This window comes from Ornithodoros turicata, unplaced genomic scaffold (assembly GCF_037126465.1).
Source record: "Ornithodoros turicata isolate Travis unplaced genomic scaffold, ASM3712646v1 ctg00000955.1, whole genome shotgun sequence".
Taxonomy (NCBI): domain Eukaryota; kingdom Metazoa; phylum Arthropoda; class Arachnida; order Ixodida; family Argasidae; genus Ornithodoros; species Ornithodoros turicata.
The window spans coordinates 122,964-140,259 of record NW_026999426.1 but is presented as its reverse complement, the minus strand read 5'-3'; the positions used below and the strand labels follow the sequence as shown (position 1 = coordinate 140,259).

Below are 17,296 nucleotides of genomic sequence, written 5' to 3'. Positions count from 1 at the left end.
TGTAGTATATTACTAGCAATAAAATTACAGCTTCACCCTGCTCTACGAAACGGCGAAGGGTCACTTTCTGCACTCCATTAGGCGCTGGGGACACAATTACTTTGGTGCCCTCTCCAAGGAAAACAGTCGGTCCTGGCACTTTTGGGATTTCTTCGTGTGTCTCTTCCTAAAATGTAACCCAAGGTATACACTTACAAGGAAACATCACATGTAGAATTAGCAAAATGCTTTCTTACAAGCATCAGAGCATTTTGCTTCACTGTTCGTGACTTGAGGTAGTTTTCAATGTCCCAAATAGTTGCTGAAGTAACTTTGCAGTACTTCTCAAAGCTGCGAAGGAGGCTTGACAAGATTCCGTTCATCTCTGAATGCTGTCGTCCGAAGCGCAGCTCAGCCTCATGCATTAGCTAAAACAGAAATAAATTTGTTTCGTATTAAGTACGGGTGTGCAAATAGTCAAAATGTTGAATATGAATCAATTTTGAATAATGCTAATATTTGACTTTGAATATTGGATCGCATAGCGAATAAATGCATCATGACTACATGGTGCAATGGCGTATTGCCACTTATATGCCTTTACTCCAGGGGGACACTAAAGCCACTAATACGGCCACAGTGCTATTCAAATGGAAAGCTTCTCCTCTGGACACTATCCAAAAGAAATGATATCAAAAAAGGCTGTGTAGTGTAGGATGGCACAGGTTACTTCCTTCTATTATTGTTACTGAGCTGAAACACAAGTCACAACCACAGACCTCTATTACATGAACCTACCTTACCAAAGCAGTGTTCATCACAGAACTTAAACTGCTCAGCTTAGTGCAGCCTCTAAGAACGGAGGACAAAATTCAAGAAAATGCAAACTAATCACAGCTGGACAATATACAGGGAGAAAACCAGAAAAAAGAGACACAGCTGGACCAGTTGATGCAAACTACAAGTTGGCAGGCCACAAACACTCCTGTAAAGTGGGCTTTCCCCTAATACTTGCCTGCATGTACGGAGTGAGGCACACTTTAGAAACCGAACGATCATGAATGCATTCGTAAAACCTTCAAAAAATCTTATCGACTTTAGAAAACTGCAACAAATTATCTGCTACTTTAATGAATAAACGAACATTCATTTATTCCCACGTGCTAGCAATTATGCACAACACGATGAAAGCCTGTCTGTTTCCCATGAAACTCCCCCCACCCCGAAAAAAAAGGCGATTCCGCGAGATGCCGTGCCAAACCCTTATGTCAGTGACATCAGACTATCTGTGCAAATCTCTGTGACTTTGTAACAGCTCTCTGCTTTTCTATGTTGCTACACAGCCGGTTATGCAATACGCAGTCATGTGCAGGTCAGGTGTCAGCAAGGCGAGAAATGGTACCAGTATATCAGTACATCATGTTGAGAGCACAGCTGGCTATGAAGTTGTCCGGAGCATTGAAGGATGTTGAAGGCAGACTTACACAATCTTCATGTAGAAAATAGACTGGCAGAAAATCCACAGGTTTCTTTTCACGTTGTCTAAAGGTAGCGGCAAGAAGCTCCTTAATTCGTGGGATATTCAGAGTCTCCTTGTCCTTAACTGCTTCCTCAATTGCCTGCAATCCATGCATTTTATATAGTCATGTTTTCTCTAACATAGCACAGCATGGTCAAACGGAGCATGCACAGGCCACAGAGATGATATGGGACCCTCTTACAGGAGTGCAACAATCAATCTGCATTTTTCGGAAAAGCAAGCAAACTTCCGCAGATTTTGAAACAAGTTCTTTGCACTATTGAGCTCGTGACTTGTGTAAGTGCATTTCACAAATGCAATAACTATGTGCCTGTGAAAGCACTGAGTGAATATTATTACAATTTTTGTTGTTACATCTGAGCAACACACTCTTTCACAGCACTCTGCAGTCTGTCCTCTTTTAAACGAAACACCTTTTTCATTAAAAATGTAAAAACGGCAGGCTAATTCTGCTTTTGAGTATCACCTACACAGAGCAGCAGAAGTATAATGGTCAACAGCGTAAGCACCTGCCGATTAAATAATTAACAATAAATAAATAATTTTTGATAACTTTTTAATTAGTGGTGTTTTGAAAAGTCTGAGGTGGCAGAAATGTTGCCTGGCCTCAGAAACCCCCATATGTGTTCGCTAAAAATCACAATAAATGTGCGCACGCTCCGGTAAGGGCCAACGCAAATCACATGCAAATTAGGAAGGAAAGAGAGAAGATGCTTCGCACAGTGCGTTGAGAGGGAGAAACCATTAAAGCCATTGTACCTGGCGCCCACGAGACAGTCAGATAAGCTACTTTTCTATCATGTTTCGTAGCTTCGTTACTCTCAGAAGCACACTTTCGGTTCATTTTGGATAATTTGCATGCGGTTTACGTTGGCCCGTACCAGAGTGTGCATGCGTTTATTGTTATCATTAGTGAACGATATGGGGGTTTCTGAGGCCGGGCAGCAATTCTGCTATCTTAGATTTTTCGAAAACTGCTAATTAAAAAGTTAATTATAGAATTTTACTTCATTAGTTAATCGGCAGGTGCTTAATGTTGACCATTAAACTTTCGCCACCTTGTGAAAGTTATATGCAAAAACAGAATTCGCTTGCCATTACGCTGCCTCTGCAAGCAACCACAAGAACTTGGGGGACGGATTAAAAAGCAAGCACAGCACGGAGGTGATATGATCAAAACTGGTAAAGAAAGATCACTGATGCTCATGTGGGCAGCCTATGTGACACAGCAGCGCTGTCTTTGTGAACAATGTGTTCTCACTGTAGATCACAACATTTCAGTTACCTCGAGTTCCCGGAGTGCATCGTCTGGAGTAAGATCTTTCACAGCGGGTGTCACTTCCACAGTAGCTGGTAAAGCTGAGGCTGCTGCAACCCGCCTCCTCATTTTCCTCATAGTGCTGAGACGCTGCATGAACACGCTCTGGAATTCAATAGCCGAGATGGCCCAAGAATGCTGGATTTTATTATGAATGGTTGGCATTGGATTGCTGTTTGGTTTGGTTGGTTTCTTTGGTTTGGAGTTGCTAACGACTGCACTTGGGTATGTTTGCTTTGAAACACCTTACCCACACATTTCTTGGCATTGTTTGGCCTCTCTTTGTGCCAGCCCTCGCTTTGTCCCACATGAGATGTGGATAACGTTCAGCCAAGGCATTCCCAAGAGACGCATACATCCAACGCCGCTCCGCGGAATTCTGCTCTGTTATCAGGTCATGCTGACTGAAGCAAAAGAAAGCAATGAGCGCTTTAGTATAGTGTAGGGTCACATACAGGTGTACGTACATACTCCAAATATGATAAAATTTCATCTTTGAGCTGCAATGACAGCCTAGCCTGCATCTTGCCATCCAGGGGTTCCCCACTGAGCAATGGTGAGACAGAGATTGAAAACCGTGGCAAGTCGCCATTCCACTTTTCTTGGTATTTCTACAAGGAGAAAAAGTATATACAATGGAACTTATTATCATGTGTAGCCTGAGCAAGCATATGATGCAACACATGCTCATGAGCGAGAGGAAATACTAGTGTGTTTCATGAATAGCTCCCAACAATCTCGCACATAGAAGCATAATTTGGGAACAACCCTTCTAAAAGCTGGCTTCCCTTCACTGTAGGAATGCCTTGGAAGATAACACATCAAACCCTTACAGCTGTATGGAAGGACTTTTTGGAAGGCTGAGAGGGCAACCCAAAACCCGCACTATTATCAACATGCTATCGTTGGACCAAGCGCAGCTGTCATATTTTACTCAGCTTTTTTGTTTCTTTTTCTTTCTTCCTGTCTTTTCACTTCTTTTCTGCAGTTGCATAGCCAGGAAAAAATTTCGGGAGGGGCTCTGTGGAATGTTTGTATGGGAGAGGCGGACTTCACTTTGCCGTTCGGACTTGCCGTTCAACATACAGTATGTACGTGCGGAGTGCGACCTTTACAAGCATAATCTGAATGCCTGTCCGGGTCCGGACTGTCCCTTTATTGAACGTTCCTTCTTCATGTTGCTTATTTTTCAAGGCATCCCTGCAGTGTGGAGCATCAGGTTTCAGACAGCGTCTCTGAATTTTGGTCATACGGTCTGAAAAAGTGCCTGTAGCTCACAGACTGCATTCATCCGCACCATTCACTGCTGGTAATTCCTAATAGCACTGCTGCGTTTGCAGGAAGATTTTACGGATGAGTTCCCGTGACTGCGAGATTCCTTTTTCTTTTCTTTTTTTTTTTTTTTTTTTGGGGGGGGGGGGATATACATTTTGAGGCTACACAGTGATCAGTGGATTTTCACCCGTTCCGTCACTTCTACTATAGGCACCAACGAAGTGGCATTTCAAAAGTACATGCAACTCACCAGGATGCCAGCAACACTTAATAACTCGTAATACTGTTTCCGACGTTTCGGAGGGGCCCTAACAGCCGCAGATGTAAGTCGAACAGTGCCGACAGTGCAGCCCGCAGGGAACCTCACACTGACCATATTTTCCCTCAAAGCTAACAGTGCCGTTGTCATCACCCAAAGAACGTAACACTAGCAGACAAATGCTAGATGATATCTGCGGAACAAATTATAACTGACTTTGTTGGGGAAACGCAAGGACACTCCCACAAAATTCATCTCAATACCTCGAATTCTGCTCATTTTATAGCGGGAATTCCAGCGGTCTCGCCACATTATTCGAAATCTTTGAATATTTGAATTTCTCAAATACGAACAGAGATAAAATATGAACAATATTCGGAAAATATTCAAAATTTCAAATGCCCGCACACCTCTACTATTTTTTCGTTTCGCACTTTGTTAAGTAAAGAACACACATGAGGTAAATTAACTTACTGAACTTTTTATCAGTTTATTCTGCTCCAGCGTTATACTGTACATGTACTATATGGGTTAAAATGGCATCACAATGAAAATCCACCCCTTAGATGGGATAAGAGAAAGTGTTCCACACATGACGCATTATCAAAAGTTTCCACATCTAGGAATACACAAAGTTCCTCCATCTCGGTTGTAACAGATTAGAGGCCATGGATAAAAAAAATCACTCTCTGTGATGATTACACTATTGGCAGCTGGCTTCAAAAGAAACCCACTGAAGCGTGCATGGTCCTCTGCCCTGTACATAACATCACAAAGGAAGTACCATTTCTCTAGGTAGTGAACAATCTTAGTTATCTTTACAAAGCTGAATGTGCTTCCACTGTGACCTTTAGTCACCACAATGTCTCCGATTCTCAAAGTAACATTATAGAAAATTACAGACAGGTAACTAGTAGCCATGTTGCCAGCATCAGGGTTAACGACATTGGCAGAAACAAACAGGTCATCTAGGTACACTAGTACCCCTTGTGTGTGTGTCTGAACGTTACAGGGACTTATTGGTTCACCATCAGCGTGCCATAAAAGGTAGGAAGTGTTCAGCTGCATGTACTCAGCTACTGAGAATGGAACATTGGTATAGTTGAACAACTTCTTTCCTTTTGGAACCGCGTTTTTTCCCTCAAAACGCATGGTCCAATGGTGCCTTGCAGGACCATGCTGGCGTACCTGCTCGACGAGGTGCACTAGCATGTGCATTTTAGGTATGAAACTTTCACGTCCATAACATTCAATATAGAGCTCATGATGCTCTGCCACAAGGTCTCCTAAGGTGGAGATATCTTCGGAACTCAAAATAGGTGACAACGCAAGCTGTGTAATTTTACAGAGAAGTGCCAGGCACGTTAAATTAGGGTGTCCCTCTGCAGGCAGGTACGCCTCAATTATCAGCGGCAAGTGTAGTATCAAAATCAGAGAGGCACTTGCAGAAGAAACAAGAGCTAAATCCGATTCAAACAGCCTGGGGATGTCACTCTTGCTCACAGACTGTGCAAAAGAAAATTTCAGTATAGTGTCGTTCAGCTGTTTCCTTGACAGCCATTTCTGCTCATGGACTGCAGCATTCAGAAACAGTTTCACTTCTTTTGGGATTATGCCTTCCAGGAGAATGTGCATTGGATCGTAGAAGACATCATGAATGAGAGAAAAATGTGTGAACGAGGAAAGCACAGAGCTACCTTTCATGCCATGCTGGATAGAGAGCGCGACCTTTTCTGCAATAGTGGGTGCAGAGTCAATCTGCTTAGCCTGCTCTTTTACTTGTTCATCATTCCTTAGCAAGCAGTCATCGTGGTGAGAGCAGTTGGGAAACTGTGCAGACTGCTCGCAGCATGTACGGCAAGGCATCCTAACGTTTGGACCAAAAGATTCTTTAAATCCCGCCATGGAATGGGCAGCCAATGAATCCCCTGCAAATCCTAGCAGGCCACCCTTGAAATGCTCTGCCTTACTACCACACATGAAGGTGATGCCTTCATCACTAAGCTCATTGACAGTACGAAGAAAGTCTCGCAGCAACTCTGTCTTCGCCTGCATGCTTTTTAAGTCCTTAGACTGACCTACACCAAGCAGAAAAATGTTGGACAGCTTTGATCGATCTGAGGGTGGAATGTTGATAAAAGAGACATAAAACATAAGCAGCTTGCCCCTCCTTCCCCTTTTCATACCGAGAGCATTTGCAAGCTCAATTTCGTCTGCATATAGCAGAATTCTTATGACGCTCGGCAAGTTCTGCTGAAATAGAGGATGTGACCTATATCGGAGGCCATCGGGAAAGTCCCTCAAAATTCCGTCGGTGGATTGGACAGCTGGTTTCTTGAAATGACAAAGGAAGTATGGGTGTTGCAGGAGATTCTCAATGAGTTTCTTCAGAGGAATGTAATATGCACTGCCTCCTGCACTAAGCGTGACCTTCTCAGGAGGAACATAAATCTTACACTTCTCATAAAATTTCCGCCTGGCGTAATCTGACTCTAGTTCTTTGGTGTCAACCTCCACACCAGAATGCTGCAGAATTTTTGAGACACATGATACAACAGTATCAACTGCAACTTTAGGACACTTATGCTGCCCTTCCAAAACTCTGCACAGAGAACTAAGCTGTCCGATAGTATCAATGCACTGGTAATCACTGATTGGAATCTCAGGATCCAAAATGTTTGATGGGTCCAATTCATATGTGTCACAGCTTTCTGCAACTGGTGGATTCTGTGGGGGGGCAACGTGACAGACATGCCACCTCAAGTTATCCCTGGACCGAAAAGGTGTTCACAGGAGAAGCACATAAAAGATCCACTCCTCTCATTATGGCACCTTATGTGTGCATTATACCTCGCCCAGACGGATGTGACAAAATTACACTTTGGACAGTGCAGCAATCTTACACGTCTCGGAGGAGCTCTGCTGAGGTCAGGCAAGTCAGGGTGCTGGTGTGCTTGCTGATGATCATCCTCGGACCTCTGCATTACGACCTCTGCAGACGTTACAAATATTAATATGGTTTTGAGCACAACGTCCCCTATGCATTACGTACCAATGTCCTCATCATTTGGTTCTTGCTGTGCCTCCCCATGAGCACTACCTATTTGCAACAGGAGTTACATACAGATTCAGCACACTTCTCTAAAGTAACCCACAACTTACTAGTCAGTTCTGCTGGCACCCTCTGTAATTGCGTGTTCATCAATAGCGCAGGATGAGGTGGCACCTCCTTTGAAGTAGAGCAATCGTGCACGTGAGAAGGTTGACTTATGGTTGCTGAAGGTCGGTAGATGCCTCCTGCCAAGACTTAACAGAGAGTTTAGATATCAGGACTGGGAGCTGTGTGCGAACTTGGGGAATTATCATCCGTAACACTTACTACTTGGTGGTTGTGATGTGATGACATTTTCAGCATAGTAGCCCATGAAAGCTTAACAGGAAGATATTTGATAATTAATGTGGAAAAGAGGACTAATTCAGATGGCACCCAGTGATGGAACAGCTTCTCGGCATATGGGTGCAGTTGCTGGCACGAGAATAGCACATTGTAGCGTACATTTGCTGCAGAATCCTGATTTGCAATAAAAACTTCTAGCAAGCGGAAGAACCTTCAAGTTGGCCGTGCATGACCTCAAGTCCACACTGACGCTCTAAAGCTAAGCTACTTCATCCTGCAACGCATAATGAATCCTTGCGGTTATGTGTGCTGCAACAGCGAACTGCAGCACAGCATTATTGCATGTCATCTGCCGCAATTGTTAGGAACCCCATCGTTCTGCAGCTTGTCAAACAAAAAAAAAACTTGCAGCAATTGGGAAGGCTAAGTTCATGGGTGATGTAGAACTGAAGAGACCAAAATGCTGTGTCATGCAAACCAACAAATATATTTTTCTTAGCCCCAGAAGATGGCTGCTTGTGAATATTCCAAAGCAAGTTTGTTAGTGTCGTGCCATGCACTTCAGCCTTCTAACTTGGTAATTCTGCTTTGCACTTTGGATTTCAGCGGACATGAGATTTGCTTTTTCGGTATTCATTCGATGCGCTACGCCAAAGTAGTATCATGACCTTTTCTGACCAACTTTACAATCTCAAACGCGAAGTTTACAGCTGAACGAGGTGAAGGACTTTTAAACTTATCACGCCAAAAATATTCTGTTATGCCTTTTGTCCTATTTAGCTGCGCTTTAGGATGACACAACAGCCCCTTCCCAATAAGCAGCTTCCCAATAAGTTGAACTCGTGCCATGAACGTACGTGTCAGTTTCGTTCACTGCATGTGCGCGTGGAACTTGCTGTCACCGGCTTTACTATTTTCATTTGTCCATTACTTATTAGGCCAAATCTATGCAGCATGTAGTTGACATTCCAGTTTGTTCCCCTGTGCAATCTGCCTGCAATCATTCCAGTTGGCACAAAGTCGTTGAAAATGACTGTTTTGGCGAAGGGTTGCGTTGGTCATTAATGATGGTTCACAGTGGCACAAATCGCACAGCGGTTCCATCACTGGGGTGTGGTCAGAAAAACAACTCACAGTTTCGGTAGCTGTCAGCAAAAGCTGGCCTAGGAAAGCAGCTGAGAAAGCTTCCAGCTGCAAAAGGAAGTTGCAGTATTTAAGTGTGGTATTTAAAAAAACTCTCAATAAGTCAAACACTCGCTACCCAGACAGGTCTGTATGTCTTAAGCAGTAATCCGACTTATTCTGTGCACTTTGCAATACAGTTATGGTGCACAGTACATAGGAGTGTTTGGATATAAGCATATATTTCTTCTTATCGGGTGTTTGACGTAAAGAGGGTTCACTGTACACTGTACCAAGAAGCATGCATTGAGTACAACATGAACTGCTCATTATGCTACGAGGAATAGGGCAGATGCTTACTTTTCTTGCTGTGATGAAAACAGATAAGAAGAAAATGAGGTGTGACTGTCCACCTTTATCATGACTATAGCTCGGAATTCATGCAATTTGCAAATTTTTTTCCCGTTCCTGCCTATTGTGCTGGTTGAATACATCAGCATGAATTATAGGATAAGGAATATTTTAAGAAAGCGTTGATGATGCCTATAACTGCCTATTTCGACGTTAGCGCCTCTTTTAAAGCTTCGCTGCCTAAAAACTCCTATTTCCGGAAATTCAACCTTTTCCATTGTTTTGTAGCATTGGCTATAGCAACTTGGTCAAGTACTTCCGATTGGGGCTCGATTTTTCCACCTCTCCTCTGGGACTTGACCGTTCATGCTCATGTAAACTTGAGAAAGACACCTACTGCGACACTAACCCCTCTCTTTCTCTGTTGTTTGAGTACCATGTAAGAAAGTGACCCAATGCTCAGTAGCCCACCCGATATTTTTCAGTTTCACTTCACTCCGCCCAGCCAGCACAAGACAGGTTAACGTAATATTCCCTTGATGAGGAACTTTGGTTAGTAGTTTGCCATCTACACGAAAATTTCATAAGGGGACACCTTTGCTGGAATTAGAAATTCGTGAACAGTGCGTTTCCAGGAATATGGCACGACCCAATGTTCAAAATCTCATCTGTATTAAAATCCCTACCTCTGGCCTGTTCCTGTGTTGAAGAAAATCCTCCATCTCGCAAAGGGCCTAACACGAAGAAGGGTGCACAATTGTTGTAGATACTCTTAACAGCAACAATAACAAACAATAAGGCCAAAAGGTAATAATTAGGGAGTGACATTTGCAGGTTAACTGCTATTAAATTTGGGATGCTCTTAAATTCCTACCTGAGTAATGCCTGCCATGCTCCTGTGTTGAAGAAAATCCTCCATCTTGCAAAGGGCCTAATGCAAAGAAGAGAGCACAATTTCTGTAGATACTCCTGAACAATAACAAACAATAAAGACAAAAAGGTAATAATTAGGAAGTGACATTTGCAGGTTAACTGCTATTAAATTCGGGATGCTATTAAAATTCTTACCTGAGTAGTGCCTGCCCCGCTCCTGTGTTGAAGAAAATCCTCCATCTTGCAAGGGGCCTAATGCAAAGAAGAGAGAACAATTTCTGTAGCTACTCTTTAACAACAATGACAACAAAGAATAAAGCCAAAAAAGTAATAATTAGGAAGTGACACCTGCAGGACACCTGCAATGCTATTAAATTAAATGGTACTGTTGGGATGGGACATAAAAATTTGGAGTTATTTTTGAGTCCAAAAATCAGAGCAAAACCAGGTGGTACTCTAACTGTTCAGTGTTATCGGGCATTTTATTTCATTCATTTATGTCTTGCAACACTCCCGGGTTTGATGGTTCTTTGTGAAACGAAACATTAGTGTTGTTTTTAAGAAATTGCTGTGGCGCAGTGCACATACAAGGAGTAGGTGCAAATGGGACACGTGTAACTTTCCTGACACCACAGGCTAAAGGTGCACATGACAAAGTAGGTGAAGAGTCTGCTAATAATTGATATGGGTTGGAATTCCGGGAGAATTAGGGATTAACACGAACTAATCAGAAGCGAATCTGGAAGGGAAAATCCGCGTGGGACCGGGTTTCACACGAATTGGTCAGAAGTGAATCTGCTAGGGAAAATTGGGGTGGAACCGGGTTAATTAAACCTGAAAATGTTACTCCAGTCCTTATTCAAGCCTTAATTGTTAGGCATTTGCCTGGAAATGCCTATAACTGCCTAGAACCAACGTTTTTAAGCATTGATGCCTTTCTCCAGTTCTGTCTTATAATCGTCTTTTTCCTGGTTATGGTGTCTTATAGCCCCCCATTTTTTTGGCCTTTACGAAGGCACGCAGAGCTGCTAGGCATCCTACAATTGCATCATTAAAGCTAAAAGAATCTATTATCCCTGTCCCATAGCCCATAACCGTTTTGTGTCATCCGACAAATGCCCATAGGTAGGGTCTGGAAATTGTCTCTGGCAGTTGCATAAAAATGCCTGCAAATACCTATAACGGCTTTTTCCAAGCTTAAATGAGTTCCTTTTTTGTTTTTATTGTTTTCACTTCTGTCCGGCTGGTGCCTTTTTCCATCTTTCTGTGCTCTATAAAGGTCCATTTTCGAGCAAACAGGAAGAGTTGCAAGGTTGGAAAATTTAAAATTGACCTGAATTGTCTCATGTTATCTGAAAATTGCGAACATAGCGGGCAAATACGCTAACTATTAACGCGCCTATATTTGCCTATTTAGAGTTTTTGAGAGCCTAAACGCTTGCCTGTTTCGGGCGTTTCTTGCGCCTAAAAACACGTGCCCTAGTCATTATGCACCTTACTTGACGCGTGAGCGTTTCAATGGCACTGAGATTGTTAGGAATAAAGATGGTGGAATACCTTGTGACCCGATGGGATAGAGAAATCAAAATAAGCGATCGCTGACACTGATCGGAAAGAACGCTGCAACGCTGATCCGGAACGGAAAACCAAACGGCTTGATAAACAAGAGTACCTATAACGCCGTGGTCCGCAGGCGGGTGGCCACACATCAGGCACCAACCAGGAGGGCACTTGTCATAAGAAAAGGCATCTGCGGCACGCAGATATCCCGAGCAGTCACAGTTACTGCAGCGTCCTCGGACCTGACCGACCAGGTCAGTTGATGTGGTCGTCATTGCACTGTCAATCAGTGGCACACATGATCCGTCAGAGACACGACAACCTCAGGGAATTGTAAAAGCAGACTTACGTTTTAATACGACGTGTTGTTAATGCAGTTGAAAAGTTGCCATGAGACGCACATGTACAAGCGTCCAGCTCACGAACGAAACGCACACCCGCATTGCCCGCGCTTCGAGACGCATGACTTTGTCCGAGATAAACGACGCAGCGTGTTCGCGCGGCGCTAGTGTACATAAACATTTGTAGTTGAGAGACGGGTTAAAACGGCTAAAGCCATGCCGTTGCTAATTTTCCTTACTATGAACATGATAGTTATTACGTTTGACAAACTTCCTGAACTCTAAAAATTGCATATTATGGTGGATGGGTACGTAGCAGCAGCAATCGAAGTAAAGTGAAATTTTGAAAACGAAAACTGTGCCTCCAGTGAACTTGTCCGCAGTTACGTCATCTGCTTAGTCATTTTAGTCATCTGGGTTAAGTGAAACAGTCTTTTTTTCGAACGGGTGGGATAACTGTTTTGAGTTGCGTGCACAACACAAAGCTAGGCAGTGCTTCGTTAGGTTTTCCTGTTTTGTCGTCTGCTACTCGCTCGCCATGTTTCTGTCATGCTTTGTGCACCTGTGATGTTACGGAAGCTGCACTTGTGCGATTTTAGCTGCTACCGTTGCCTGTTTCATGACGCTTGCGTAATCAGTACAAATGTAGACATTATTAGCATGGGCGCCGCTAGGATTTTCTCCAGGGGGGGGGGGGGGGCAACCAACCGCCCGGCCGGCCAGCCGGGGGGGGGGGGGGGGGGGTATGGGTGCCGAGCGGAGGTGTTCGGGCTGGTGCTCAAGGTGCGGGATATTCCTCTAGCTCTGGGTGTCGAATGCGCCCGCAACCATATTGTTTTGGATCAGTTTTGGCTCAGTAACCCTATATGCTTCGGAATTTTTACGTTTTGCTGTTTCTCGGCAACGCAATCCCTTGTCCGGGCCAAGGCTCGCTCCTGATTTTTTGTTTCATACTACGTTTGCTGTCGCCACTCCTGCTGCACTTTCCGTCAGCGATTATATAATAGAAGGTAAATATCCTTAGTCAGCATAATGTACAGCAGGCCATGCCACTCACCTGTAACTGCTCACATGAAAAGCCAGCCATTTAATTAACGAGGAACAGAAAGTTCGTTACGCACCCCACCAAGCTAACCATGTAAAACAAAGAAAAGAAAGAAAACGTGATTGTGTTCAAACGACCATGTTAGATGGGCCAGGGGGGGGGGGCAACTGCACCCCTTGCCTCCCCCCCCCCCCTTGACGGCGCCCATGATTATTAGTGACTCACGCAGTGGCGGAACAGATTGAAGAATGCCGCAGGTGTTTTGTTTTGCATCCGGCAGCATGCGCGGTCTTCAACCAAGGCCGGGATGGGTTCCGCGGGCGAGATAGCCCGGCAGTGCTCCAACATGGACGAAGGCTCTCGTCTTTCTGTATCATCTTGCAAGAGGAGTACCATATCGTAATCCCCTCAAGACCGTGGCTTTCGTGCACGTCCTTGTTCACCTCTAGCTTAGAGCATACTTCAGTTCTAACAAATTTGTCACCCTGTCGAACACTATGACGTCATTTATTTATAAACAGGGAGAAGCCTATTGTTGGACATATGCGAAAACGATAAAAGCGTGTTGCGCTCCTCCGCGGGCAACTCAAGATCTAACTCAGCTGCTCACACGCACTGCACCTGCGTAATGCTATTTTGTGTCCGAAGTAACTCGTTCTTTTTTTAAGTAACCCAGTAACTGCGAGTTACGTTTCAAGCTGAAGAACTTCGTTGTTACATCTTTCACACGGTAGCTTAACTTGTAACGAGTTATTTTTTACGGGTAATTTCTCAATCAATGCGTGAGAGTGAGTAACGCATTGCATTTTGACAGCTTGCGCGCATGGGTAGAATGAGGCAGCTTATTTGACGACCACAAAGACATTCATTAAGAGTGTACGTGCACCCAGGCTTGACATTTTGCAAACCATTGATCGATGCGCGCCATGCTTACTCCGCCATGCAGTCTGGGGTAATCGCGAGGAGCGGGAGGGAGCAGAAGGGCCGTCCCGCCGTTATTTCCAATGGACGCTATATTTCTTTTTTTTTTTTATTGTTGTTATTGAGCTCGAACGCAGTAAGCGTCAAACAGGGCACACCCGGGAAGGGTGCCCTCCTGTATCAGTCAAATTTAAGGGTAAACTGCGATCGAGTCCACAAATTACGCATAAAACACGCCCCACCGCCTACCTTGACGGATACTATGCGTAAAATGAGGCTTGACGGTTACAGCATTAGCAGTTTCCCTCTTACTAAGCGTAAAACATGATGTAAGCGTAAACATAAGCGTTACGTTTCTGAGAGTGTAGGTATGTAGAGGAGGTGGTGTCCCTCTATAAGTGTCCTGATCGGGGATTATAGAATGCCCCAGCGGGCAGATGGTCGTGGCCTCACGCTTGGACGGTTCCGGTAGAACTGGCTGGCAGACGCAGTGGCGCGTGCCATCAGAGGCAAGTCTTCATCGTCGTCCACGGGCCGCCACATCACTCCCCCCCTCAGACGCGGAGCGGTGTAGTGCTAGTGGTGGAGGTTCGCGTCGATACGTGAAGAGGAGAAAGGGGGTCGACATGGTGGAACAGGGACGGCTGAACTTGCGTCTTGTGGTCGATGGGCAGAAGTTGCGGATCAAAGATGCGGACAAGCGTTGATCGTGCGGGTCCCAGGGGTGGTCCGAAGCAGTGTGCAGGCAGGCAGGCCAAAGTGATCAAGAGAGTGTGGCGACAGAACCGCGACCGGTTCTTGAGCGGTGAGCTCGTAGTCTCGCCAAGGAGAGTGCCAGGGAGGACCATCGTGAAGCACGGGAAGACCGGTAGTAGAACTCCCCGTGGACTCAGTGCGTGTCCCCGGTGTAACGTTGGTCCCGATTCTTCTCGTCCGCAACTGGATGAGCTGCCAGCATCTTGTAGTGAAGCATGGTAGGAAGGCAAGGAGGGCAGAGTTCTTAGACCGCTAGCGTTACGGATACGGTGGTGCAGTCGATAGCGGCGTACCGCGATCGGTACGCGAGTCGGATGCTCGGGACCGTGCCGATGGTGGAAGTACGAGGAGCGCGATCCGGAAGCCTGGCGACGTGAGCTCGGTTAATGTGTAAGGTGGGTAGAACCATGGTGTTGAGCGGTGAGTGGAGCCGCGGTTTATTGACGCCGTCGCCTAGCGGCTCCTGTGTGGAACGATGCACCGTACCTCGGGAGATGGTTTGCAGGCGGGCTCGCAGAAATTTGGGGTGGTATTGGGCCGAATTACGCCGAACGTGGTGTTCATAGTTCTGGTCACCAAATGTAAAGGAGGATGGTCTTCTCTACATGAGTTCTGACCGGCGATGATGGAATGTTCCAGCGTGCAGATGGTAGTGGCCTCGCGCTAGGACGTTGCCGGTAGAGCTGGCTGGCAGGCGGATTTGCGCGCGCCAGCCGAGGCAAACCTTCATCGTTGTCCACGGGCCGCCACAGGTACGTTGCTCCGTGCGAGATATATGCAAACAGAAAACAAATAATTGTTCTAAAAAGTACTAAGTAGTGGAGACGAAGGTTTTCTCGCGAAATGTTTTTCGCTGAAGGTTGAATTGAAAATTGATGAGCTTCATTTACTTAACCAGCGTATATGCAAATGAGCTGCTCACTGCTGCTTGCCCGATGTCTCAAGGACGGCCAATAAGGACAAAGCCATTTGAGTGCACGAATTGTTCAGCCTAGGGTTTTCGTGAAACAACCAGTATAGCTTACGACTTTATAAATTGATGTCGTTAACCATGCTGCCGATGTGCTGTATGAAGAGGTCGGCGTGTCGTCTGGCATCAAGGCTTCAAAGGCATCAAGGCTCAAAAGTGTAATTGGCATACTAAGACAAGGTATCTCAAGTGTGACAACATGTGGCAAAAAAAAAAAAGTCCGAAAATGTGCCGATTATATGATGGCGAGTTTAACCTGTCACACTTCATTATTCGCTACACTCCTGTATCGTGAACAGTGAGTCAGGGCTTTGCAGTCCAGCGTCATTGAAGGTTCCAGCTCCCTTCAAGAGATTTAAGAAGCAGGCTTAACACTGTAAAAAATATTAAAACACCAGCGCCAGAGAAACATAAAACACAAGACCACGCGTGCACCCAGTGAAAAACATTAACAAACATTACATAACAACACTGCTCATAAAACAAGGTCGAGAGCCATATCTTTCACCAGGATTGGTCCTGAATTCAGAACGTTTGCTAGAATGTACCAGGTTTTTTCATGCATAAAACCCTCCATCTCTCGACCCGCACATTCTTTTATCACATCCGGCTCAGATGGAAACCCTCATCAGACCATCAAAATGTCCATCGCAAAAGAATCCTCGCGCTGCCTTTGCTATATCGTTGAAGGTGTCCACGAAAAAGTGCCAGCGATGTGTTTCTTCGCGGTATCAATAAGGAGTTTCTGGGAACCGGTGGTAGCGTCATGGTACAGCGGCAAGGAATCGGTCGAAGCCAGGTCAGGCTCTCTGAAAATGCCTTCGGGAACCGGAGAAAGATACCGCTACGATACTTTTGACGCCTTCATTCGGCAAAAGTAGAAATAGAGAGAGCTCGAATTTTGTGGAAGTGATCGAAAGCTGAAAGACTGACGTGTTCGTATGCGGAATCTACCTAGAATTTGCGGAATATTCCGCGAAGTGCTTCAGTGGTCAGCGGTAGAACCGATTGGCAGAGACGGCCGCTGAGCGCATGCGTATTTTCTAGTGCTGGCTACACACCAGGTCGGGGTACCTCCCTGACCGTTTCAGGGCGTTTTCTTCTTCTTTTTTTCTTTTTCTGCGACGATACGTGACTTGTGCAGGCTATGCCGAGCTTCTTGCCATATTTCGTGCAGTATTTCAATCAATTTAAGTCGACATATGTCTTTAAAAGCAGTCCGATTTCTAGTTCCTTCAACCACGGGACTCGAACCTGAAAAGGAGAAAATGCGGAGAATAACCCGTTGAACTTTGTCTCGGTGGGCTAACAAAGGAATTTAATGTTGGAAGTCGTTTGTCCCATTTGGATGCGTTGTCGAAACAAAGCTTCTTTATGATAGTTTTTATAGTCGCTTCATGGTCGGTGACAGCTTAGTCCGAGATTCAGAGTGACTGTTGGGCAAAACACGAAGTGAATGCTGTGTTGTAAGGCAACAAGCAATAGCAAATTACTTCCCTCTGGATTGTCGTTGACTGGGTAACGGAAAAAATAGGGGTTCCATCTCTCGAATCGTTTCTCCACAGAGCAACAGAGCAGAAATGTTGAAC

General features: G+C 45.0%; 1 protein-coding gene and 1 long non-coding RNA gene across 2 annotated transcripts; both read right to left on the bottom strand.

Moving 5' to 3' along the window:
* Positions 1 to 1,388: 1,388 nt before the first annotated feature.
* Positions 1,389 to 7,796, bottom strand: LOC135375897 (uncharacterized). The gene is made up of 8 exons (XM_064608530.1): positions 7,751 to 7,796; positions 7,534 to 7,677; positions 7,424 to 7,471; positions 7,275 to 7,363; positions 3,309 to 3,448; positions 3,088 to 3,241; positions 2,805 to 2,942; positions 1,389 to 1,598 (listed from the first exon to the last, which is right to left on the bottom strand). Exons 1-8 carry the CDS (start codon positions 7,794 to 7,796, stop codon positions 1,389 to 1,391), a joined length of 969 nt encoding a protein of 322 aa, XP_064464600.1.
* A 2,320-nt stretch (positions 7,797 to 10,116) lies between these two features.
* LOC135375915 (uncharacterized) lies at positions 10,117 to 12,123 on the bottom strand. The gene is made up of 4 exons (XR_010417433.1): positions 12,024 to 12,123; positions 11,787 to 11,953; positions 10,310 to 10,366; positions 10,117 to 10,172 (listed from the first exon to the last, which is right to left on the bottom strand). It is a non-coding gene; the product is annotated as an uncharacterized LOC135375915 (long non-coding RNA).
* Between the last annotated feature and the right edge of the window lie 5,173 nt (positions 12,124 to 17,296).

Coding starts and splice junctions, on each gene's coding strand:
- LOC135375897 (XM_064608530.1), bottom strand. CDS start 7,796: ATGGGCTACTATGCTGAAAATGTCATCACATCACAACCACCAAGTA. Junction 7,364..7,423: donor ACCAAATGATGAGGACATTG/GTACGTAATGCA, acceptor TAACGTCTGCAG/AGGTCGTAATGCAGAGGTCC. Junction 3,242..3,308: donor GAAATTTTATCATATTTGGA/GTATGTACGTAC, acceptor CTTTTGCTTCAG/TCAGCATGACCTGATAACAG.